Below are 24,176 nucleotides of genomic sequence, written 5' to 3'. Positions count from 1 at the left end.
GGCACCTGGGGGAGGCTAAGAGAAACAGGGACTAGGACGTATCATTTGGATCCAGCAGGAAGGGATGGTTATAAGACAGAGAATGGCCAGACCCAGGTTATCCACCTAGGTGGAAGAACAGGCCTGCCAAGTGAGGCCCAGGTTCACATTAACCTAATCAAACATGGCGCTGGACGCCGACCCGGACCGCGTGCCGGAAGTGGGGAAGGAATGCCCCACCACCACCACCACTCCATCCAAGATGGCGGCGGTGACCGAGACGGGAACGCAGAGGCGGGAGCGCCTGGCGCGTCTTTGCCCTCATCCAAGATGGCGGCCCCCGTGGGCGCTGTCCCGGCTCCGCCCCGTGCCGCGGCCCCGCCTCTCCTCCGTCCCTCCCTCCGCCCCCTCGCAGTACCCCGCCGGGCCTGAGGTGCGTGCACGCGCGAGGAGAGCGGGCTGCGGGCTGCTGGACATGGCGGCAGTGGCGGCGACCAAGGGGAACGGGGGCGGCGGTGGCCGAGCCGGGGCCGGCGAAGGCAGCGGCGCGCGGAAGAAGAAGGGCCCCGGGCCTGTGGCCACGGCGTACCTGGTCATCTACAATGTGGTGATGACGGCCGGGTGAGCCTGGGGGCCAGGCACGGGGAGGCGGGGAGCGGAGCCTCTGCGGCCGGGGCGCCGTGCAGCCCGCGCGGCCGAGTGTGGGCAGCCGCAGCCCCGGGGTGGCCGCGGTGCGGGCTCGGCGGAGCGCGGGGAAGGCTGGCCCGGGGCTGGCCGGCCGGGGCCTCCTCGGCGGGGCGGGTGGGCTGGCCACAGGTGCGGGGAGGGGCGGAGGGGAGCGGAGCCGAGGACGGACGGACGGACGGACGGACGGACCGATGGACGGACGGACGGGCGGGCGGTCACGAGCGCCGGCGGCGGAGACCATTCATTTCAGCGGTCGTTTTCAAAATCCCGGGCAGAGCTCTCACCTCCGCGGGAGTGGGGACACGTTCAAAGTTTGGGGCCCGCCACCCGAGTCGGAGCTGTCCGACAGACGGGATTTGGACTTTCTGGGGAGGACGGGGGGGGGGCGGGGGGGGCGGGGGAGGTGGGGTTGGGAGAGAAGTCGGCGCTCAAGACGGTTTTACCTCACTTTCAGCCTGTCCCTTAATAGCAGAGTTTTAGTTCTCACACAACTTGCTGTGTGACTTGGAATAAATCCGCTGCTTTCTCTGGGCCTCTTTTTTTTTTTTTTTTTTTTTTTTTTTTTTTTTTTTCAGTTTGGTAGAATTGGGCTAGGTGAATCCACTTTCGCAATCCGGTGGTTTTGGTGAGATCAATCACAATATAATTTGTTAGGAAAGTTCTGAGGTGTGAAACACGTTTTCTTACTTTCCTTTTCCTGTTCCCCTTTCTCTTTCTTTCTTGTTTTTTTTAAGACTAGATCTAGCTCGTTATGTAGTTTTGCCTGGCACAGAACTTGTGATCCTCCTGCCTCAGTCTTCTGACTGCCATCACTCTTGACTCCCTAGCATTCATTCGTTTGTTTATTTACTGGTCCTGGAACTGAACCTAGGGCCTCAACACTTGCATGCACTCTATTTAAGCTATATCCCTAGCACTGTAGCCATTTTTGTCTAGCTTTTTTTTTTAGGTAAAACTTTCAAATATACAGGAAAAAAATTAAGGAATGTATATTGAAAATCCAGTTTTAATTATTTTATAGAGTAGGAAATACATTGGCAGAGTTCAAGTTTTAAAATATACACAAAACATGCATACAGTGCTGTTCCACCCAGATCACCTTACTTGAGTCAGCTAATTTTGTGTATCCTTTAGATATAAACTTACACAAATGCTATAGATTTATAGTATGTTGCTTTTTAATGAAGAAATAGGCTGGGAGGATAGTAGGCTTATTGCTAATATTAGAAATAGGAGGTGTTGAAACATAGGCTCAGGCTGGACATGTGGGTTCTCTGAGTTTAAGGCCATCCTGGTCTGCAGAGCAAGTTCAAGGACAACCAGGGCTACACAGAGAAACCCTGTCTCAAAAAAAGAAAGAAACATAGGCTTAAGAAGTAACTTGCATAAGATCATACAAGTTCTCAGAATCCCTGGATCTAAACTCAGGTCAGTGAAAACTATTGCAAATACAAATTGTTTTTCACATAAATACCCCCAGATCTCTCTTTTTTTTTTTTTTTTTTTAGGAGAACATTTAGGGATCTCTGTATGCTCATATGTAAAATTCCTGTACTAGCAAAGGAGTTGGTAGAAGCATTGTATTGCAGAGGGAACTCAGAGTTCTCTGAGGAAGAAGGGAATGTCTTTTTCTGGGTGATAAGCATGAGATAAGGGTGAGAGGAGTGATATCTTAAACCAGGAAGAGAAGCTGGGATTTTTGAGAGGGACGTTATGCTCTGATGAACTGATAATAAACTTGAGCATTAATTTGTAACTGGAGTCTGGCCAGTTTTACCAGTAATTCATTTCTTGTATTATAAACCCTTATTTAATGCCCTGCTATGATAGTTTGTAGATATAGTGCATATATCCTATTGCCTGGTTGAATGTGTAAGTTTAGTTAAATCCAACTGCTCTCTCTGAGATGTGCCTTAATGACTGAGTTCCATTTGCTTCATTATGGGATTTAACAGGGAATCCCAGGGCCTAATATTTATTTTTGAGAAGGAAAGTAGAGCAGAAAGGTAATGTTCACAACTGCATGTTCCTGGGCTTTCTTGTTTCATGTTTTTCTAATCAATAAGCCTATTGATCTCTTTTCTCATTTGGTTTTGGGAAATTTAAAATTATTTTTTCAAAGAAAAACTTTTTATTCATATTTCATACGTAATTTAGATAAGAAAGATTATATATGGACATGTCCCACTGAGACACTTGTAAGAAAAGTTTAAAATATTTTTCCAGTCTTAATATTATTATTAAAGACACTTTAACAGCACAAAACAATTAAAATTGAACCCTTTGTTCCCCTTAGACTTTCTAGGATCTGATTTACCTGCACAAAGACCACATTAGCTTATTCTGTTTGTATTGTTCTTAGCAGACAAGTGTACGAAGGAGCCAAGTTCCAGATGAGTGAGGTGCCACTGTGTAATTTTATTTTAACAGGATGCTGTAGGGGGTGTAACACTTATTTGTGCTACAACTTGGCCTTTGGGAGCTATAGTCGGTGTGCCTGTCACTTTTATACCACACTTGGAATAATCCACTTGCAAATGAGAAAGGTTTGTTTTGGTGCACAGTTTTGGAAATTCTGTCCCACAGCTGAAGGACCTCCTTGTGTTGGGTTTAGTGGCAAATCAGGAACAAAACTGTTTACCTCGTAACCAGGCCACAGAGAGAGAGAGAGAGAGAGAGAGAGAGAGAGAGAGAGAGAGAAAGAGGGTTGATATCTCAGAGTCCTCTTTGAGGGCATGTCACCAGTGACTTGAAGACCTTGAAGACTTCTCACTAGGTCTCACGTCTTAAAGGTTCCACCACCTCCCAATAGTGTCACTCTGGGGACTATGCCTTTCACATGAGTGTGGGGTGGGGTAGTGGCATTAGAACAATGGTCTCAACCTTCCTAATGCTGCGACCCTTTAATACAGTTCCTCATGTGGTGACACCACAACCATAAAATTTTTGTTGCTACTTCATAACTGTAATTTTGCTATTGTTATTAATTATAATGTATATATTATACCTGTGTTTTCCAATGGTCTTAGGTGACCTCTGTGAGTGGGTTGTTTGACCCCTAAAGGTGTCTCAACCCACAGGTTGAGAACCACTGTTAGAGTCACACCATAGCATTTGGTAAATCTAGGGTTTTTTTGTTTTGTTTTGTTTTTTAAACAAGCTGTGCTTTTACTATATGTTTTTATTATTGTAAGTCCAACTTTTTGTTCTCTCTCCTAATTGTACTTTCTCTTTCTTACTAGGTGGCTGGTGATAGCAGTTGGGTTTGTGAGAGCATACCTGGCTAAAGGTAGCTATCACAGTCTTTATTACTCAATAGAAAAGCCTTTGAAATTCTTCCAAACAGGAGCCTTACTGGAGGTATGTTTGAGATTTTTGTCACTCATTTCAAATGTTATAAAGTAGAAAACATGCTGTTATTATGATAAAATATTGCTGGAAGCCATCTTTGGTGGTGGACAGGTCCTAGCAGAGGATGGAAGGAGTTGGTGAGGGAAGGAAGTGAGCCAGGCCATGGTGGTGGTGAGAATCTTGCAGCCTGACTGACTAGCAGCTAGGGTGCTTCTTTATTTATACAGAATTTAGTAAGAAGGGATAGATTCGTGTTCCAAAATATAGATCATATCATTTTTGTCTTTGGACATGTTTCACATCCTTTTGCTTATCTTTTAATTATCATTAATAACTATGACAGAACAGTTATCATTTCCAATCATTTTCCCTCAAGTTTGACATCATTAATAAACAGAGTTATCATTTTTACTCATTAACCCTATAGCCCAATTTTTAAAATTCTAGAGGCATATAACAGCCTGTTCTCAGGCCAGTAGCTTTTGTGGCTACAAGGACATTAGACCAAAACAAAAATCTTCAAGCCAGCCTGGGCATGTTGCCATGTCCCAAGCAGTGTATTATTAACTCTTAATGGTCAGAGTGCCCAGGAAAAATCCTCAGGCCAAAGCTGCTGCAGTTATTATTCAAATTCTGGCATAATACAATGTTTATATTTTATATCTTCATAGAATTTGTCTGTATGTCTAATCCTGGCATTCTGTTGTTCCTTGGTCATATGATACCAAGTGGCTCTGCGTGTCCTAACTTTTCTAAGAAAGAGAGGTCCTGACATCTTATTTTTTTTGTTTTAATCATCTTTCCATTCCATACTTTGCTCATCAATATAAGTCGCTGTGTAGGGCTGAGATAACTTCAGCTAATCTAACTTTGTTGCTGTATATGCCATGTAATTGCCTGAGTGTATAGTGGGAAGGGGCTTGCAATCTGATCTGTGGTCAACTCCTCTAATCCACTGAATCGTGTTAACCTTTTTGAGTTTACTTTGTTTTATTTTATTTATTTATTTTATTTATTTATTTATTTATTTTTGGTTTTTTCGAGACAGGGTTTCTCTGTGTAGCTTTGCGCCTTTCCTGGAACTCACTTGGTAGCCCAGGCTGGCCTCGAACTCACAGAGATCCGCCTGGCTCTGCCTCCCGAATGCTGGGATTAAAGGCGTGCGCCACCACCACCCCCCGGCTTCACCCTCACTTTTAAAAGCAGAAAGTTGTAGCTTTTGTTTCTGCTTTTTTTCTCTTAGAAAGTAAGCACTCCCCACTCTTATGACTCGTCAGGAGTGCTGTGTTGACTTGAGTATCCCCTGAGCACCTGTTCCAGCTGTGCTGCATTTACCAGCTTAGCCTGTGGATTGGTCTTTTATCCCTTGTCCACCTTTGTGATTTGGAAAAGAATTAGGCCAATTTCTAGTTTCTTCCTGCCCAAATAGTTTGAGACCTCGAAAACCAGCAGATTCTTTTAGCAGGCTTTCTTGGACTGCCAGCCCCCAAATCATGACACGGAGACTTATTGTTAATTATGAATGCTCAGCCTTAGCTTAGGCTTGTTTCTAGCTAGCTTTTTTTTTTTTTTTTAACTTAACCCATTTCTTTTAATCTATGTGCTGCCTTGAGGCTTGTTTACCTCACCTATGTACTGTCCATCCTGCTTTCCTGCTTCCTATGTGTCTGGGTGGCTCCCCTTTTCTCTCTGCCTGCCAGCCACGCCTGTCCTTCCTCTGCTTAGCTACTGGCTGTTCAGGTTTTTATTAGACCAATCAGGTACCTTAGACAGGCAAGGTGAAACAGCAACACATTTTTACATAGTTAAACAATTCTTCTGCAACACAAACAAATGTAACACATCTTTACATAGTTAAGCTACTATCCTATTCCACAACAGATTCTAGTGTGAATCATTTTTCAGCTTAGAGCCAGGTTTCCTGAAGTGGGGAAGAAATAAGTAAGTGGCACTTTGTCTCTCATCATCACCTTGTCACATACAGTTCCCTCAGCTGCAGAGAAGCATATCTGAGATCAGGGCCATCAGAAACTGCCTCCATGCTTGACGTAGGGGGCGTTACTCAGGGTTGGAACACATCAGTGATTTTAATGGGATTTCCTTGAAGATTTTGTAATATAATTTTAAAAATTTAAGTATGTCTTTTAGGAAGGTAAGTAAATTAAACAGTGTATTACAGAATTCACTCCAGAGCCAAGTCTTAGACTTTGAAGGATGATTGATTGGCCTGTTCATCTCTGTTGAATTTCTAATAGGGATTTAAGAAATTAATTAAAAAATTTTTTCTTTATCTTTGTCAATCTCCCTAAAAAAATTATTGCGTGACAAATCCCGGATTTAGTTTTAGGAAAAAGACTGCCCCCAAATGGAAAAGTCTTTCAGCCACCACCCCTAAGAGAGAAAGACAATCAAAAGGACTGTGTGTAATGAAGCCGTGACTCCTGAAAATGAGCAGATGGACATTGCAGAGGTCCATGGTGGCTGCCTGCCAAGACACTCCTCTGTGCAGTGCTTAAGAAAGGTTCCATCGCCTGCACAGCAGCTTTGTGTAATCATTAGATGTGTGCGGATTGGTGAGTTACAGTGCATCCCCTTGACAGGATGAGAAACTAATCTGGATAAGGTAACCTCTCATTTACCTGTGTGCTGACCGATGTTCTTTAGGGGGCCTTTTGGGAATTGGCTTAAAAAGGAAAAAGAAGTTAGTTGTTCCCCAGAAATTTCAGATCTCCTTAGGAGTATATGAAAGACTTAAAACATTTGCTAAGCAAGCCCAAATGCACACGTAATGATATGATAAGAAAGTGAACCCAAACTCAAAATAATCTACTTCCTGAGGAAATGTATTTATTTATTTATTTTTGCAAAATGGATACATTGAGTTGGTCTTTTTGTGTGTGTGGAGGAGATATTGGGGGTTGAACCCAGGACCTTCCACATACCAGGCTAATACTCTTAACACTGAGCTATGTTGCCAACCTAGCCGTAAGGGATTTTAGTAAGATTGACAGAAACCTTAACTTTATTCTGCCTAGTTATCCAAGAACATATTGAGTGTTTTTTAATGGATAAATTTCCAAATTATTCTACAGGTATTAATTTAAGTGGTTAATGAATATTGTGAAAACTGAGCCCTTCTAAAAAGAAACTTAACTTTAGGCCTGGGGAGGGGCTCTGTGGCACTGCACTCACGTAGCATACACAAGGCCTGGGTGCCACTCTACAGAAAAGAAAAGGAAAGGAAAGGAAAGGAGCCTTCAGTCTTGTTGGGTAGGTGATTGTATCAGGGCTATTGGCTGGAGATCATGGAAACCTCCTCACATAACCATCAAGAGGGACTTCTTAGAAGTAGAGTATTCCATAAAGTCCAAGGACAGGAATGTAGCTGGGCCGTAGGAATGGCCAGAGTCAGGAGCTGAAGCAACATAGTGCTCCATCACTTATGGCTGCTCTTCTCTATGTGCTGTCTGAACCATTCTCCACCTGCAGACTGGTTTTCTGGTTGGGGTTTTTTTTTTTTTTTTTTGTGCCAGGTGACAGTAACAATTAGTCTCCTGATGTAGCTTTTCCAGCCAAGATGAGAACAGCTAGCTAGGAGCAGAATCTTAATTTCTGTATTCCTAGTAAGGAGCTAATAGATCCAGCTTGAATTAGTTGTGTATCCTGGAATGGTCACTTCTAGACAGGGGTCAAGGCTGCAGTAATGATCCAGAAAGATAGGAGGGAAGGGACAGCTTTTAGAGTAAGATACTAGATAAAGCCAAGAAGTATTTTACTTAAGTTTTTACAAAACACACAGCAAAATGAAAATGTGTTGTATTTTATTATTATTATATATAATAATGTTATATTAATATGGATTACATATAGTATTTAATATTTTATCTATGAAGTTTTGCTTTAGGATTTTTTTTTTTTAATGGAGGAGTTTCCCCATATTTTCCAGGCTGGTCTCCCCATCATAGATTTAAGCAATCCTCTGCCTCAGCCTTCTAAAGCATTGAGCCTACAAACACATACCACCATATCTGGCTATAATATAATTTATAAATTGAACTATGTAAAATGTTGATAATCAATATTAGAGGCCAAAAGATCAGTGTGCAAATAATATGTTGTATCTTGGGTCAAATCTCGAGTAATTCTGTTCCAATTAACATAAGCAGCACAAACATATTTTTTAAAATGCCCTTCATAAGTAACAAAATGTATGTGTTGATACCAGAAACATGAATTATCGGTGGCATGTCCAACCTGGATGAACCATAAAAACACACTGTGTAAAAAGAAGGCAGACACAAAACAGCAACAGATAATGTGACGCCTTTGGCATGAAATGTTCAGGACACAAGCCTGTAGAGGCAAGGGAGTGACTGTTAATGGGTACAGGGTTTCCTTTTCAAGGGATGAACATGTTCTAATGTAAATAGTAATGCTGACTGTATAACTTTGTGACTATGCTGAGTAGAATCACTGAAGTGTACACTTAAAAGGAGTGGATTTTGTAGTCTTGTAAATTATATCTTGGTTTAAAAATGCTATTTGTCTAAAATGTATGTGGGAAAGCTCTTTCTCATTTTTGTTTTGGATTCATTATAGTCATTGATAACAAACTTTTTCTAGTTTGTCTGAGCAGAGATTGAACATTAGGCTGGGGATATAGAATGTATGTAGGGGGATATAGGTAGAGTCCTAGGTTCAATTCTTTGTATACACACACACACACACACACACACACACACACACACACACACAAGTACTTGGTTGATATTACAGTCATGGTAGGTTTTTTTTGTTTTGTTTTGTTTTAAATCTTGTTTTGTTTTTTGGACTGGGGATGAACCTAGAGTCTCATGCACGCTAGGTAAACAATGTACTACTGTATTATATCCCCAGTCCTCCCCTAACAAACAAACAAAAGCTTTTTATTGGACAGGCAGGATGGCTCATTGGGTAAAGACATTTGCTGCACAAGCCTAGGGACCTGAGCTCATTCCCTGGAACCTACGTGACGGAAGAAGAGAGTAGACTCCACAAAGTTGACCTCTGACCTCCATACATATGTGACCCTAACACACACTAATAATACGTAGTTTAAAAAAAAAACAACTTTTTTTGAGATAGTGTCTTGTTAAGTTGTCCAGGCTGCCCTTTAACCCCTTTTATAGCCCAGCCATACTGTGAACTTGAGGCCCTCCAGTCTCATCCTCATGAGTAGTGAGGACCATAGACCTGTATCTGTAGGCCAGGCCAGAATGGCAGTTTAAAATGATTTCTGAGTAAAGTTGGATTTCTGCATGCTTTGGGTTAAAATAGGAGTGCGTATTGGCTGTGTCCCAGGACTGGGAGTGAGGTTTCCAACAGGTTGAGGTTATTTGCACAGACCTGTTGGGCTGGTACAAATCATGTAGCTTGCTATGTACCTCATTTGTCTACCTCTGTCCTTCTGTCCTCGTGGCCCACAGCAGCTCTTTCACATCCCACTTCCCTCCAGATGGACTGTGTAGAAAGAACTCTTATCTACGCTGTCCACTAGCACGGTCTTGGCCCTCTCTATGTGTTCTAGTCAGAGTCTTCATTCCTACTCCATCCTCAGATCCCTAATGGATAGGAAGTGCTTTTTAAGTAGAGGGCAGTCTAACCCACATGTCTTTAAGCAAAAGGCTCCCAACTTATGCCCCTGAGTGTTTCTGGCCCTGTGGCTCAAACCTTGTCTACTTCCCATGTTAGTGTCCAAGGTATTACTCGTAGAGCCGCATGCTCTAGGCACATTACCAGTCCAGTTTGCTTCTGTGAACTGTGGGGAGAGTTGACAAGAGGCCAGTTTTTCCTCCTTGTGGGAACCTGTTGATTTTCTAATAACAGTTTTATGTCTTAAGGGACTTTTGAAACAATCTACATGCACGTGTTAGACTCCCTTTGTTCTGAAGATTGCTTTTGAAAGAACAGATCTTTGAAAGTTTGGAAAGGCTACCAGAGCCAGTCATGTGGAGACACCTAGTACAAACTCGTTGAACAACAAAGCCCAGAAAAACCAGCTTCAGGAACTGTGTGAGAACTGGATGGGAGAAAACGAACCTGGATGTAAGAAGTGTCACAACATTTGACAGGAACAGGGAGTCTGTAGGAAATAGGAACCCGCCCACACAGGTGTCACTGCTTGACAACTCAAGCAAATACAAGTTAAATAATCCAGTGCTCAAAGAGGTGAGAAAGCTAATGATTTTAGAACAGAATGTGCTAAAATTAAAAAACAAGTCCCAACCCCCCAAACTAAATCTCTTGGTGGTGACTGTAGGGCAGGAAAGGGACCGTAGTGACACAAGCAGTGGCCCGGGAGACTGAGGAGACAGTTGCTCAGTTGGAGAGCATCTCAGGGAAAGCAGATTCAGAGCAGACGCCATGGAGAGCCTTGCAGAGTTCACCATTTAAGACATAAAAGGAGCTGCCTGGACAGCGGAGGTGCAGGACTAGGTGCCTGGCTAGTGGCTGTATGTCCTAGAGCAGGGAGGCACAGTCTGAAGAAGTGGAGCTCACTGAACTGACTGACCATTAGTGTTAAAGCCAGTGCATCCACAGAACTGCAGGCAGGCACAAAACCTTTCAAAGAAGAATGAGGCTGCCCAGGGAAATAGAAAAACTGGAAGGTGTAATTCAAAGTAATCATGAAGAAAAAAATACAGAGGCTTTTTCTGAACTGAAAGGCTCGTTATTGACTGTTTATGGCACACCACAGAGGAGCTTTTCTGCCAGCAAAAAAATTCTTCCTCCTTTGGATTTTTCTTTAAGTTCTTAAGCTTAGAGCAAAGATCTTAATTCCTAGAAGAAAAGAAACTTGGAAATGAAGCAGTAAAAGCAACGTAGGGCCTTAGACTCAGACCTTCCTAGGAAACAGAATCCACGTGGAGCTGGGTGAAAGCATTAGGCTCCTAAGGAGACAGCACCGTCTCCTACAGGTGGGGGACATTCCAGCACCCCCAGAAGCAGCAGAACTTGGGAAGAGAACCAAAGTCCATTTAGCTGTCGCATAAATGATAAAGTCTTTATCTCTGTGTGTTTAAACTGTCTGCTTAATAATGTCCCAGATCTGTGCTGTCCAGGACAGTAGCCACTAATCACATGGTTGTGGAGCCCTTGAGACATGGCTGGTGGGACTGAGAAACTATGTTTTAAATTTCATTTCCACTTTGGTAGGTACATAGGACTAGTGGTGTCGGCACAGCCCAGGATAGATAGACCATGATCCAGATTGCAAAGTGCCCACCTGGAATTCCATGAGGTGGTTCAGATTCTGCCAGAACAGAGTGAAATAAGAAGGGTGGTGGATGAGTCAAGGGAGGCTGACATGCTGTAAATGTTCTATCACTTGGAGTTTTGAAGCTTCTTAATTCATAAGTTTAGAACAATGAGACTAGTTACTAAGATAATGGGTGCTTTCAGATTAGGGAAATGTGTAGACTAAAAGCAAAGCCTGTGGATGTTGGAGAAGGACTCAGAGGGCATTGCCACTGCCAGTGCTGTCCGTGGGGAGTGCAGGAGTACTGAATAAGAGCTATCTGCTTCCACTTCCTGTGCTTTAGTATACATTAGTGTACCTTTTACATGAATCTTGAAAGACACAACAAATTATGTGTAATAGCATGTAATAAAAAGCAGGATGGGTGAGGGAAATAGGATTAAAACCGTTTTAAATAAGGAAAACGATAGCTTAGGTAGTTCGTGGACTCAGTCTTGAAGCCTCAGCTAGAGCTTGGGGTCATGGAAACATAACTGAGCTCTGTATTTGCTGTACAGAGCCTATCAAAGTGGAGCATGAGAGTGGCGGGGGCTGCAGAGATGGCCTAGGTGCTCCTCCAGACGACCCAGGTTCCCAGCACCCACAACCCACCTAGCTCACAACTGTCTCACTTCAGTTCCAGGTGATCTGATTGATGCCTCTCTGGCATCTGTGGGCACCAGATGTGCACATGGTAGACATACATACATGGAGGCAAAACACTCATATGAAGAAAATAAAAATAAATTAATCTTAAAAAAACAGTGTGTGACAGGAGAGTTACTATAAACTTACAAGATGATAGACGAATAACATAAATAAATGTGAGGTCCTGGTTTCAACTCCCAGTGCCACAAAAAAGTGAGTGGAGATAAAAACGAGTAAGCATGGTGGTACATAACTGTAGTCCTAGCTGAGGCTGGAAGACTGGGAGTTCGAGACCAGCCTTGGCTAGTCTTAGTAGTAAGACTGGGTCAAAAGTGGAGCAGGCAGAGGCGGAGGGAGGGAGATCGAACTATAAGATAAAGCTGATTTCACAACAAGCAGACTCAGGAGTTAAGTGTGTCTGTAGCAGGAACATGGGAGCTGATTTGATGAGTAAATGTTTATCTGAACAGAGAAACAAATGTGTAGAAAGGCTGGCAGAAACACTTGAGAAGGGAAACTAGAGTGCCTAAGATTCATCATCGTACTATATATGAAAACACTGCAGAAAAGAAGTTTAGGTCCTAGACCATTTTTGTCATTGATGAGCACGGTGACCCTGCTCTCTCTTGGGCCTTCATTGATTGGGAGCAGTGAACACACTGGATTCAATACTTCCCAATGTTAAGTTCTGTGAGGCTTTATTACTTCCCTCTTAGAAAATGAAGCGTAAGCAAAGAACTAATCACTATAGTGCTGAAAGAGAGTGAAAATACGTAACAATGAGAAAATACTGGTAATTAGGGAAATTTCACTTGTTTTCTCCTTCAAGGATGTAAAAGGGTTTTGGAAAGACACTTGGTGTCTCTGAAGGTGATCAGTAAATGGGCTTTTTTGTTCTGTTTTGTCTTTTGCTTAAGTTCTAAACATTTGGAAAGGAGTTGGATAAGAATGTTAGAAATAGCCTATGTAGTGAAGGCTAGCCTGGAAAGCATGCTTTGTTTCCTCTCTGAACCCCAGAAGTGGTTTCACACACCTCATCACAGCTGGTAGCAGCCAGGATGGCCTGGAAGAATCCATGAGAACTTAGGGTTCTTTTTTCAAGAACATTTATAAACACATTCATTGTACAAGATAGTAGTAGGTTTCACTATACCTTGTCACATATGTGTATCACATATGGTGCTTACATATACCCCGCTTGCTCTCTCCCTGCTCCACTGGTCCCCTTCCACGTAAGGTACTTTATGGAAATTGTGGATTAGACCTAGTTCAGCACACCCTATTTATTCCTTCCAAATTTGACACCAGGATGAGTCATCCTCTTTTCCTGAGGTAAATAAATTAAAAGGTGGAGAAAGACCAGTAGGATTTGGCAGAAACCCTGCTCTTGGCCACCCGACGAGAGAGAAGTTCTTTCTTCTAACAGTAAATGCCCTGTGTCTTCACTGTTTGAATTGAAGATGATGAAGGACGTGATGCATATTGTTCACAAGCTCCGTGCCTCCAAGTTGCCCTGTTACATTTTGGTGTCTGTCCCTCAAGACTACATGCTAAGGCTGGGAGTGTAGCTCAGTGGTAGAGCATCTACTTAGCATATGTTGAGACCCTGGATTTGATCCTCAGCACTGGGGGGGAAAGTTACATGTTATAGGCATGGATTTTAAGCAAAATGGGCTTATCTGTATATGGCATTTTATTTTCTAAATTGAATCAGATGTTGGTTAATGTACACGGTTAATTAGGAGCCATATGGACTGCTGCACCGTGCCCACAGCTATAGTAGACACGACTTGAGTTACCCTGCTCTGATCTTCACCCTGTCTGGAAGTTCTCGCTGTTCTTGGGACTGAAGCCACAGCCATCTGCATCTTTTGCCAACGGTTCACCTTCTTGAGCCATAGCCAGTTGAAGCAGGGGTGCATACCTGGCCCGTACTGGGCTGGTCAGGCTTTTTTCCTCCCACGTGGGTTCCTGGTCATCTGGAGACTGGTTAAACTCTTTGTGGGTGCTCTGCTGTTATTTCCTTACCTTAGATTAAATACAAAATTGGAGGAATTGGAGAGATGGCTCAGTGGTTAGGAGCAGTGCTGCTCTTCCAGAGGACCTGAGTTTGATTCCCAGCAACCATGTGGTGGCTGATAATCCTTTGTAACTAGAGTTGCAGGGAATCTAGGGCCCTCTTTTGGCACCAGGCATGTACGTGGTATACAGACATGCCTTCAGGCAAAACATCCATACACGTTAAATAACAAAGTAAATTTTTTAATGAAGTTGGAAAGGTTTGTTGATAACTCACACAGTTTCCTCAGTTTAAATCATGGAAGCTTTTTCAAAAAGGGTGTTTCTAAATAGCCATTGTACAAGATGGCATTTGACACAGAGGTTAACATTTAAAACGCAAATCAGTGTATTTTTTGGTAGATAGATGTTGTAGCATTGGGATCCACTGGGAAAGACCAGAGACTTAGACTCCACTCAAATTTAGATTAAATGAGTTTATTCTTACTGCTAGCAGAAGGTTGATGGCCTTGGAGCCAAACAGCATGCCATGCAGAAGGGGGCTAAAGGCAGGGTTTATACAGGTGGATAGCAAGGTGTACTTTACAGGTATCTATGGAACCCATATCTGGGCAAGAACATTGTTTTGCTTCCCCCAGTTATTTCTCTTTCCCGTTGTATAGTAATAAAAAGACCACTTCATTCCCAGCCCACAGCGATAAGTAGGTTTACAAAATCAGAAAGCAGGAATGCCATTATCCTATTCTTATCTCATCTTCAGGCCACTGGGGTCTTACAGGCATTCCAGGGCAAAGGTCAAAGGCCCTTAGGGGGTGTCTGGTACCATATTAAGTTTCTTTAGCCATTACAGGGGAGTTAGGTTCAGATTATTACACAGGTCTGAGAACTCTGGGGAAAGTGTCACTGGAGTAGAGCAGGCAATAACGCCGTTCCATCAAGTTAGGGCTGGCTGTCACATCCCCATCATGTAAAGGGCTCTTGAGGGAAGAACGTATGGTGTTTTTGCAAGTGGTTTGAATATGGCAGGTTCTCTACTGTGTTTCCTATCAGGTATGCTTGTTCTAGTCCAATGATTTTATTCTGTGGATCCCAGAGTGCTGGCAATCTTACGACAGTGGTTCTCAACCTGTGGGTCGCAACGCCTTGGGGGATGAATGATCCTTTCACAGGGGTCACTTAAAATAATCAGAAAACACAGATATTTACATTACGATTTTTAACAGTAGCAAAATTAGTTATGAAATAGCAACAAAAATAATTTTGTGGTTGGAGGTCACCACAAGATGAAGAACTCTATTAAAGGGTCGCAGCATTAAGAAGGTTGAGAACCACTGTCCTAGGAGTAGGGAAGTTATAAGGGTGTTTTCATTGTCTCAGTCACTAGGGACACTACTTACTTGATGTCCCATAGTGCATGAAAGTGTCCAACTCAATGAAGATCTGTTCTGCCTGCTCCCCCTCAGCTCCCCAGGCTAGCCTTTTGTAGTCTACACTAATACTAAAAACCTTCACAAGATGTTAGAGAAAAGGCTTAGAGAATTGCTGTAGGCTTGGCTGTCGCACCGCATACAGTCAGCAGCATGCAGCAGCACTCACTTGGTTCCCAGTTCTTGACGTTAGAAACTAGAGCCCATGGGTTCTCTGCTCAGGGGCTCAAGACTGAAATCAAGGTGCCAGCATCAGGTATCAGGGAGGCCGGCGGATGTCCTTGCGGTTCTTGTTTCCTAGCTAGCTGTTGGCTGGCAGCCTTTCGTCACTCAGGGACTATTCTGCAGTCCTTGCACACAGCCCCTCCAGCCTCCAAGCATGCTATGTTGAGTCCTTGTTCTTTGAGTGTCTCTGGCTTCCCTGCTCCTACCTGCCAGAGAAGACTCTTGTTCTCTTTCCAGTTCTGAGACTCAAACCCAAGGTCACATGCATGCTAGAAAACTCTTAAAGTGTGCTTATGATTGGGTCGTGTCTACCCACACCATCTCTGTAACTTAAAATAGTTGACTTGACCAAGGTATGGTGGTCCACCATGCCTGTAGTCACAACAACTAGGGAGCTGAGGCAGGAGGATTGCTGTTAGTTTGAGACCAGGTTGGCTATATTGTGAATTCCAGGCCAGCCTGGGCTACAGAGTGAAGTGTTATCTACAGATAAATAAATATTAAATAAGTAAATTGACATTTTAATTACATTCAAAAAAAATCTCTATCCTACAATATCTAGATCGATGTTTGGATAGACAGCAGTAACCTTGGGAAATTGCCTTTAGAATTCTGTGTGCTAACACTATCAATTTGAAGAAAAAAGCTAATGTGAAATAAAGGTACTATCTCAAAGTAATTTGTTCCCTTTCACATTGTGTTCTGGAAGTGCTGTGGCACTCACTGCTGGCCTGCACACTTGGCTGAGAAGGTTTCAGAGTGCTAGTGTTGTTACTGAACGTAATGAGACAGCCCAGAAATACGGGACAGGAGACCGAAGGCTGCTACTCAGACTAGGTAGGAAATTAGTGGGGTCGCTCTGGGTGGGCAGTGCACACTTTTTAAACCCAGCATGCAGGAAGAGCTCTGCGAGTTCAAGGCCAACCTGGTCTACATAGCAAACTCCAGGCTAGCCAAGGCTATATAGTGAGACTGTCTCAAAAAAAAAAAAAAGGGAACACCTTCTTTAATATAGACTAATAATATTTCATGTTATCTATGTGATGATAAGAAATTTTAGGCCAGGTGGTGATGGCACACGCCTTTAATCCCAGCACTCAGGAGGCAGAGGCAGGCAGATCTCTGTGAGTTTGAGGCCAGCCTGGTTGGCAGAGCGAGTTCCTGGACAGGCACCTAAACTATATAGAGAAACCTTGTCTCAAAAAACAACAAAAATATGATGTGCAAGGAATTTTTGCACACTAGGCTCAGGATTTCAAGACAGAAGGATAAGTTTTCTGTACTTTCTTATTTGACCCCTAGGAATAACCTACAAGATTACTTTTGTGCTGTTCTTTATACGTAAATAAGATCTAGTGAATCCAAAATACAATTCCATTTGTCTACTCTGCTGTTTCTGTTCCTACTTACCTTCATGATGGATTTGTTTTCTCTTGTTAGTCTGGACCATTCTGTCTGTATTTGCTAGAGCTTACTCAGGGTAGTATCTAAAATTCTTACTATTTTTTTAATTTTATTTATTATTATGTGGGTGTGGGCACAGGAGTCACGGTGCACATGGTGGAAGTCAGTCCCTCCATCTACCTTTCCCTGGGCCCCTCACAAACTGGATTCCCTGGCTTATGCAGCAGGGTCTTCACCTGCTGAGCCACCTCCCTGGCCCCTGAAAAATTTTATTTTTAAATCCAAACTTACTTATTATGAGATAATATTGTATCTGCTTGTTGTTATATCTTTATGTCCAAAAGCATTTACATACTGAAATACATCTTTTTAATTCATTTTCTTTTCATTTCTTCTTTGTGAATCCGTTGGTATAGTTTTTCAGAATTTCGTGTAAGTTGGTCATGTCAGCTGTGAGTTTCATCGGGAAGGAGAAGGGGGCATTATAAAATATATGTGATGAAAAAGGAGAGGCTCGGCCTCGTAGGACAGAGACTAGAAAACAGGGTAGCACGGATTGCTGTCAGTTTCCCCCTGCAGTGCCCTGTCCTTAATGAGCAGTCAGGATGTCTTGTCCCCTAATGAAGAGAGTGCATGCTGCTGTCTGTCTTCTCAAGGGATGCTCTTCATTCATGTCCTTCATTTCATCCCTCATTTGAGTCTAGATATGGCCTCTAGCTTTGCCGAGCCGAGCAGCAGAAGATTCAGCTTCTCTTGTAAGAGTCACACATTTGAGATTTTCAGGGGTGTCTTTTGAAAGGGATAACATGACTGGCTGGATGGAAAGTCTTCTCTTCCCTTCTTAGGTAGCGGCCAAGTTTGTATAGCTTAGCTCAGTTGTTTTTTGTTTGTTTGTTTGTTTGTTTTTGTTTTTGTTTTTTTTTTTTTAAATCCAGGCTTTCTCCTCCTACTCTGCCCTTTCCACCCCAAATGGAGTTGGGGGTGTTAGTAAAATAAGTAGTCTTTAAGCACAGAGCTAATCAGGGATATTTTAGCTAAAATCTGTCTTGTGATGTTCTGGCCTCTGGGTCTCATAACTCAGAAATAGTAGAAAACATAGAGAAGACAGAAAACCAAGGCGTGGATTCTTGCCCAGGCCATTGCTGACCACTGTGGGCAAGCTGTGCAGCTTTCTGTGTCCTGGTGTTCCCACCCACTGCCCTAACTGCCCTGTCTACCTGCCAGGGTGACTAGCAGGGTTAACTAAATAACTGCTAGAGATATTTTGTAAAAGTGATAAAAGGAACTCCAACAAATTTTATCCTTCTCGCCCAGAAGAACTCTGTTCATGAACTCAGTCCTGTAGGGCTTCAAGACAATCATAGCCAATGTTAAAGCAATGGGGATTCAGAAGGACACAGTTGACCAGTCGGGAGGCCATTGAGATAGGGTGGAAATGGCATTCTCACTCCAGGTGCTAGAAGTGAAAACAAGACGATCTGAGATGTAGCAGCAGAGATAGGAAGCCAGTGAGACTTGGGGGTGAGGGGATGTTAGTCAACAGACCAGGAGCCCAGTGGTCTCAGATGTAACATAGGGAGGAAGGAAGTGATGTGCTTCCCAGTGAGGTAACCATTTTGAGATGCTGATGTAGTGCATGCAGACGTCCAAGGTAGTTTGGAAAGTGGACCTGGAGCTGGGAGACATGTCTAGAAATTAGACTAGGGAAGAACTCTGCAGCAAGATCATTGAGCAAGGCGAGATAGGGACCAAGGGTGGAACTTTGAAGAATGCCTATCTGTATTGAAGGGTCTGCTAGGCAAGAAGAGCCAACAAAGGCGCTGCTGATGCCACATTGTGTGGCCTGTGACAGTTCTGTTCTGCAGATTATGGGACATAGGAGATGCTGTGCTTTGTGTCCTTGGGAGCTGACGAGTTATAAAAGAGGTCGTTGACATCTAACCAGCCACTGTGTGACCATTAAGTCTTTAGGAGCTCTCCCAAAGATACACAAACTAAAATGAACAGACAGAACTAGTAACAGGTTTTATTTTGTTAAATAGCCTGTAGCAAAGTTTAAAAGTGGAATGTTTGTTTTTCAGGTTAAGTATGGCTGGCCGCTGCTGCTCTATTCTTAGCTGAAAGAGCAGTTTATGTGAAATAAAGCTGTAATATTGGTCCTCACTAATTTTCTTTCCTCCCTTTTTTTCCTCTCTAGATTTTACATTGTGCTATAGGTAAGTAGAACTCCCCCCACCTTCTGAATGCATTGAATTGTGCCTTTTAAAGTCATTGATGATGGGCTTGGTTTGATCCTTAAAGCTCAGACCATTTAATCATTGTGTGTGTAATTGCTCGTTAAAGAAAGGAGTTTTGTTTTCTGACATAGTTCGTATTGTTGAGATGTTGTCATCACGCACCATTCTCTGCCGCAGCTCCTTTTCTGTCAGTTTAGGAGGAGCCTTGCCGTCTCAGCACAGTAGTAATAAATAAGGATGCTCCCCCACGTTCCTAAGCAAGGTTTAGGTTCTGGGCCGTGCTTGGTTGGAGAATTTCCCTGTGGTCTGTCCATGGATGTTCCCTGTGTGTACTGTAAAGCATAACAGTTTCAACACTTAGGTACAGGAGTTTTAATAAAAGCAGGTCGTGTGCGTGGTTGGTTGGTTGGTTTCTTTTTGTTGGGAGAGTCGTCAAATTTTGTCCTGGACTCTGAGGCATAGCTTCCAGTATGGGGTGGATAGTAGACACCTGCAATTAGACAAAAGTCACTTGTGGAAAGTGGACAGGCCCTGCAAAGCCAGCCCACAGTGCCCTAGGTTTGTCTGACGAAGGGACAATATGAAGATGATATTCATTGAAATGCACTGAAAGTCTGAGAACTTGAGAACTGTGACTCCAAGCTAGTTTAACTGGTCAGTGTAGCTCACGGCTGAAGTAGCTGTGCATACTGCTGTGTGTATAGTATTATTTTTATTAATGTTGGACTGTTTTAACGTCCCAAATTACTTTGCTTATTTTAAAATATGTTCTTACACATCTTTAAAATGAATGGCTGCGTTTGTTCATTCATACAAAACAAACAAAAAGCTTCATATTTCTGGTGGGGCTGGGTCCCACTGCTGCGTGAGACAGCAGTGTGGAGAGGGAGCAGTTACAGACATGGTTCAGGAAAACCACGCCAGCTGAGTCCTCCATTCTGTGACGTAATGTGCCGAGGACTGGTGTCTGTGTCACTCTCCTGTTTGTTGACATGCTTTCCCATCAGACTGTGGGCTCCTAGGAGGCCCCTGATACATGGACGATACTTGCAAAGCCCTTCTCTTTCCTCAAGGACCCTGTTCTGTCAATGAGTTCGCTACATCCTCATTGTTCTTCACCATCCTCAGTTTTTCTTCACAGTTCACAGAATGATCAGAGTTCTTTATCTTACAAATAAGGATTCCCAGCACTTGAGAGACAGAGGTAAAAGGATCTCTGTGAGTTCCAGGCCAGCCATGGTTACATAAGGAGACCCTGTCTAAACAAAAAACCGAAACAATAAATGTTGACCCTAACCTTTGAGTCCGCAATTTCCTCCTCCTCCTAGATAATTCCTCCTTGTCCCTTCACCTAGATGTACGGCAGATTCTTTCCCCTCCTCACTACTGTTTAAGCCATGTTGTGTATAAGTGCACACACATACCTCGGCGTGCATCTGGAGGTCAAAGGACAAGCTTGGCTGAGTCCCGGTCTTCTACCATGCTTGAGACAGGGTCTGCTGTTGTTGCCACTGCGTGCATCAGCTGACTGACCCTCAGGCTTCCAGGGACTTTTCTGTCTCCTCATCCCATCTCCCCATATAAGAGCTGAGATGATTTTAGCTTCCTTTGCTGATGCTGTGACAAAATACACTGACAAAAGCAACTTAAGGAGAAAGGGTTTATTTGGGCACAGTTACATGGGAATCAGCAGAGGAACTTGAAGCAGCTGGTCACAGTGTGTCTGCAGTTGAGGGAGGGCGAGAGACACACCTGTACATACATACATACGTACAGACACACACATCAGTGGATCCTGTGCTCAGCAGGCTTTCTTCCTTTAATACCACCCATAGTGGGTTGCTAGACAATCCCCTTACAGGCATGCCAAGAGGCCCATCTCTTGAGGTCTTGTCAAGTTGACAGCATTTGCCATCATAACTGTTGTACTCTCTTGCATTCAACTTCTTCATGAGTTCGTGGGATCTGAACTCCAAGCATTTTTAAAATTAGTTAGCCAGCACCTTTAATCCCAGCACCCTGGAAGCAGAGGTAGGCTGATCCTTGTGAGTTTGAGGCCAGCCTGGGCTACACAGTGAGTTCCAAGACAGCCAGGGCTACATAGACAGAACTGATCTCAAAACCCCCAAATTTTAAATTAAAATATAATTTTATCATTGCCTCCTCCTCCCATGTTCAACCCCCACTCCTTTTCAAATTCATGACCTCTCATTCTTTAATTTATCATACACATATATGAAAGTAAATATGTAAATACAACTGCTGGGTCTGTTTAATGTTGCTTATGTGTATATGTTTTTCAGGCTGACCACTTGCGGTTGGATAACAATTTAAGGGGCTCATCTGGGGAAGACTGATTTTCCCTCTCAGCAGTCTTTAGTTGCCTGTAGCTCTTCATCTGGGCATGGGGCCCCATGAGATTTCCCTATCCTTGCTCAGCTCTCGTTTAAACAGCCGTATTGGGATTCCATGGGCACAGCTTCCCTGTCACATCTAGAAGAAACAATCTTGCAGTAGACTCTGGTCCTCTGGCTCTTACAGTCTTGCTTCCCTCTTGTTCAGTGGTCCTGGGCCTTGGGGTAAGGGTTGTGTTGTAGTATTACAGATATATCAGTTGGGGCTGAATGCCCTGAGTCAGTTGTTCGCTGTCTTTTGACTAGTTGTGGCTTTCTGCGATGTTTCCACCTGCTTGAAGAGGAAGACTCTTTGATGAAGAAGTGTGAGAGATACACTTTCGTAGGTATGAGGTGAGCTCCGTCCGGATTGACACTGTGATGGCTGGTTCTTCACCCACTGAACTGTGCTTCAGTTCACTGAGTATTCTTTTCTCCCATGGCTGCCACTGTCTCCTTGTCCTTAGTCCTGAGAAGGTTCTGTCCTAGCTCATTGAGCTTCCAACTGAACATGCCTTCTCTGGTCAGTACCTTCCCTTCTCATGCTGTGAGATGCTCATAACTCCCTCCCTCTTGTCTTAATTCCCAGCCACACCTGGTCCCCACACCCCAGACTTGCCCACTGACCTTTAGATCTCCACTCCTAGATGCACATGAGGATCTGCTCCTCAGCAAGACCCCCCATTCCCAGACTCACTCTGCTTCCATATTCTCTGTCAGGAGCCACCAGCCACAGCCTTCTGGTCACCCATCCTAGACTTAGAGTTCATCACTAACACCTTTTTCTCTCACACTCTATCCCTGGGCTGTCACTTAAGTTTGCCAATTTCATCCCCTAAGTATTTTTCAGATTGTGTTGATAGTCTGAAAAATTGAAGACTGCTTCTCCTATGAAAGATTTCAGTGTATCTCCTCAGACTCCCACATGGATTTTCCTGAAGCTGTACATGCACGGTGTCAATATCAACAGCTGAGGTTTATTACTTGCTGTGTTCCACTACTTCAGTCTGTGATGTCTTATTCTACTCTCCATTACCAGTTGGCAAGACCCAGGCATAGATCTCATCTCTGTTCTCACCACAGATAAACACGGGAGGTAACTCATAATGTATGTTTCCAACCATGTAGTATACTGTGATGTGGCCTTGTTAAAGTAATTGAGGCCTTGTTGGAGGGAAGTGTGTCACTGGGGGTGGAATTGAGGTTTCAGAAGCTGAAGCTAGGTCCAGTGTCACTCTCTGTTCCTGCTGCCTGAGGACCTGGATGCAGAACTCCTTCTCCAGCACCATGTCTGCTTGTGTGCTGCCAAGCTTCCTGCCATGACAATATTGGACTAAACCTCTGAACTGTAAGACAGCCTAATTAAATGTTTTCCTTCATAAGAGCTGCTGTGGTCTACACAGCAGTAAAAACCCTGACTAAACAGTCTTGTGTAAAAGTTCTCAGCCAAGTGTTGAACCCATTTCTATGTTGCCCACATTCTTGCTGCTTCACTCTGTCCCTGAAGGCTTTAGTTAAAGGATGGCTTTGACCATGTTGCTTCCTGCTTCAAACCTTTACTGGTTTTCATTTCTTCATGGTCTGGAGCCTGCCTTCCAGTCCATACTAGGGCACCTCTGGCTTTCCACCTCTGCATCTGTGCCTGGGCTTTGCCCTCTCCTGGAGTGAGCAGAGCACATGGCCAGCTGACCGACTTGTCTCCCTTCCTTCACTACACCCCCTCCTCCCCTCTGACTGTTTGAAGCACGGCTGGTCACTTTCCTGTAAGACCCAGTGCTGCATCCTATCATTGCATTCTGTTTGGAGAATGTATGATTTGTCACTGTGTTTCATGCCGTCAACTAACTATTTGGAAATCAAAAACTTCCTTACTGGTCCCTGTGTTCCAGCACATAACAGTACATACCTATCGTTATACCTAGAGTAGCCTCATGAACAGTGATCATGGGCTTCCCAAACCCTGGTGGATTTCCAAACATATTCCAAAATATTTTCAGTTACTGTAAATAATTAATGAAAACAATAAAAAAATGGACTATTTTAGTATTTGCCTAAAGGTAGCCTTTCATTTTTTTCACTCATAAAACTGCAGTTTATTTTTGGAATAACGATTGATTTTCTTGCCATTCTGGAAGTTTACTACAAGTACTTAGTCTTTTAGAAACTTACAGTCTTAAAATATTTTTGTTTGCTTCTAAATTGAAAACTCTGGACCTCAAGCAGACTGAGGGTGCTTGTGAGTTGAAGGCTCCCAGAAGTAATGCAGACCTTATACAGCATCATTTCTATCTAAGTAAAGGGAGTTAATGACCCTGCTACACAAGGCTGTGAAAGTCAAGACAGTACCTGAAGAACATGGAGCACCGTGTCTGCAGCATGCTAGTTTGAAAATGGCCCAGTAAAGTGACAGCTGTTATTATTAATGAGAAAATATATCATTGAGTGTTATATTTTTATTCTGAAGCTAGAATAATGGTCAGTAGTCAGATTTATATAAATGTTATGATGGCTCAGTGGGTGAAACATTGCT

The 24,176-nt window shown here is 43.3% G+C and overlaps 1 protein-coding gene across 3 annotated transcripts in view; it reads left to right on the top strand.

The window, feature by feature from the left end:
- Positions 1-303: 303 nt before the first annotated feature.
- Hacd2 (3-hydroxyacyl-CoA dehydratase 2) overlaps positions 304-24,176 on the top strand; it is an 86,676-nt gene continuing 62,803 nt past the window's right edge. The window contains exons 1-3 of one of the 3 annotated variants that reach the window (XM_059277863.1): positions 304-600; positions 3,909-4,026; positions 19,214-19,232. In XM_059277863.1, coding sequence (XP_059133846.1) covers positions 455-600; positions 3,909-4,026; positions 19,214-19,232 — 283 coding nt within the window. In that variant the 5' untranslated portion in view covers positions 304-454. Of the gene's footprint in view, positions 601-775; positions 796-1,929; positions 2,095-3,908; positions 4,027-19,213; positions 19,233-24,176 lie in introns of those variants that run through there. The other 2 variants (XM_059277865.1, XM_059277864.1) reach the window with 2 other exon arrangements.

Source organism: Peromyscus eremicus, chromosome 12, assembly GCF_949786415.1.
Source record: "Peromyscus eremicus chromosome 12, PerEre_H2_v1, whole genome shotgun sequence".
Taxonomy (NCBI): domain Eukaryota; kingdom Metazoa; phylum Chordata; class Mammalia; order Rodentia; family Cricetidae; genus Peromyscus; species Peromyscus eremicus.
This window is presented reverse-complemented; position numbering and strand designations above follow the sequence as displayed.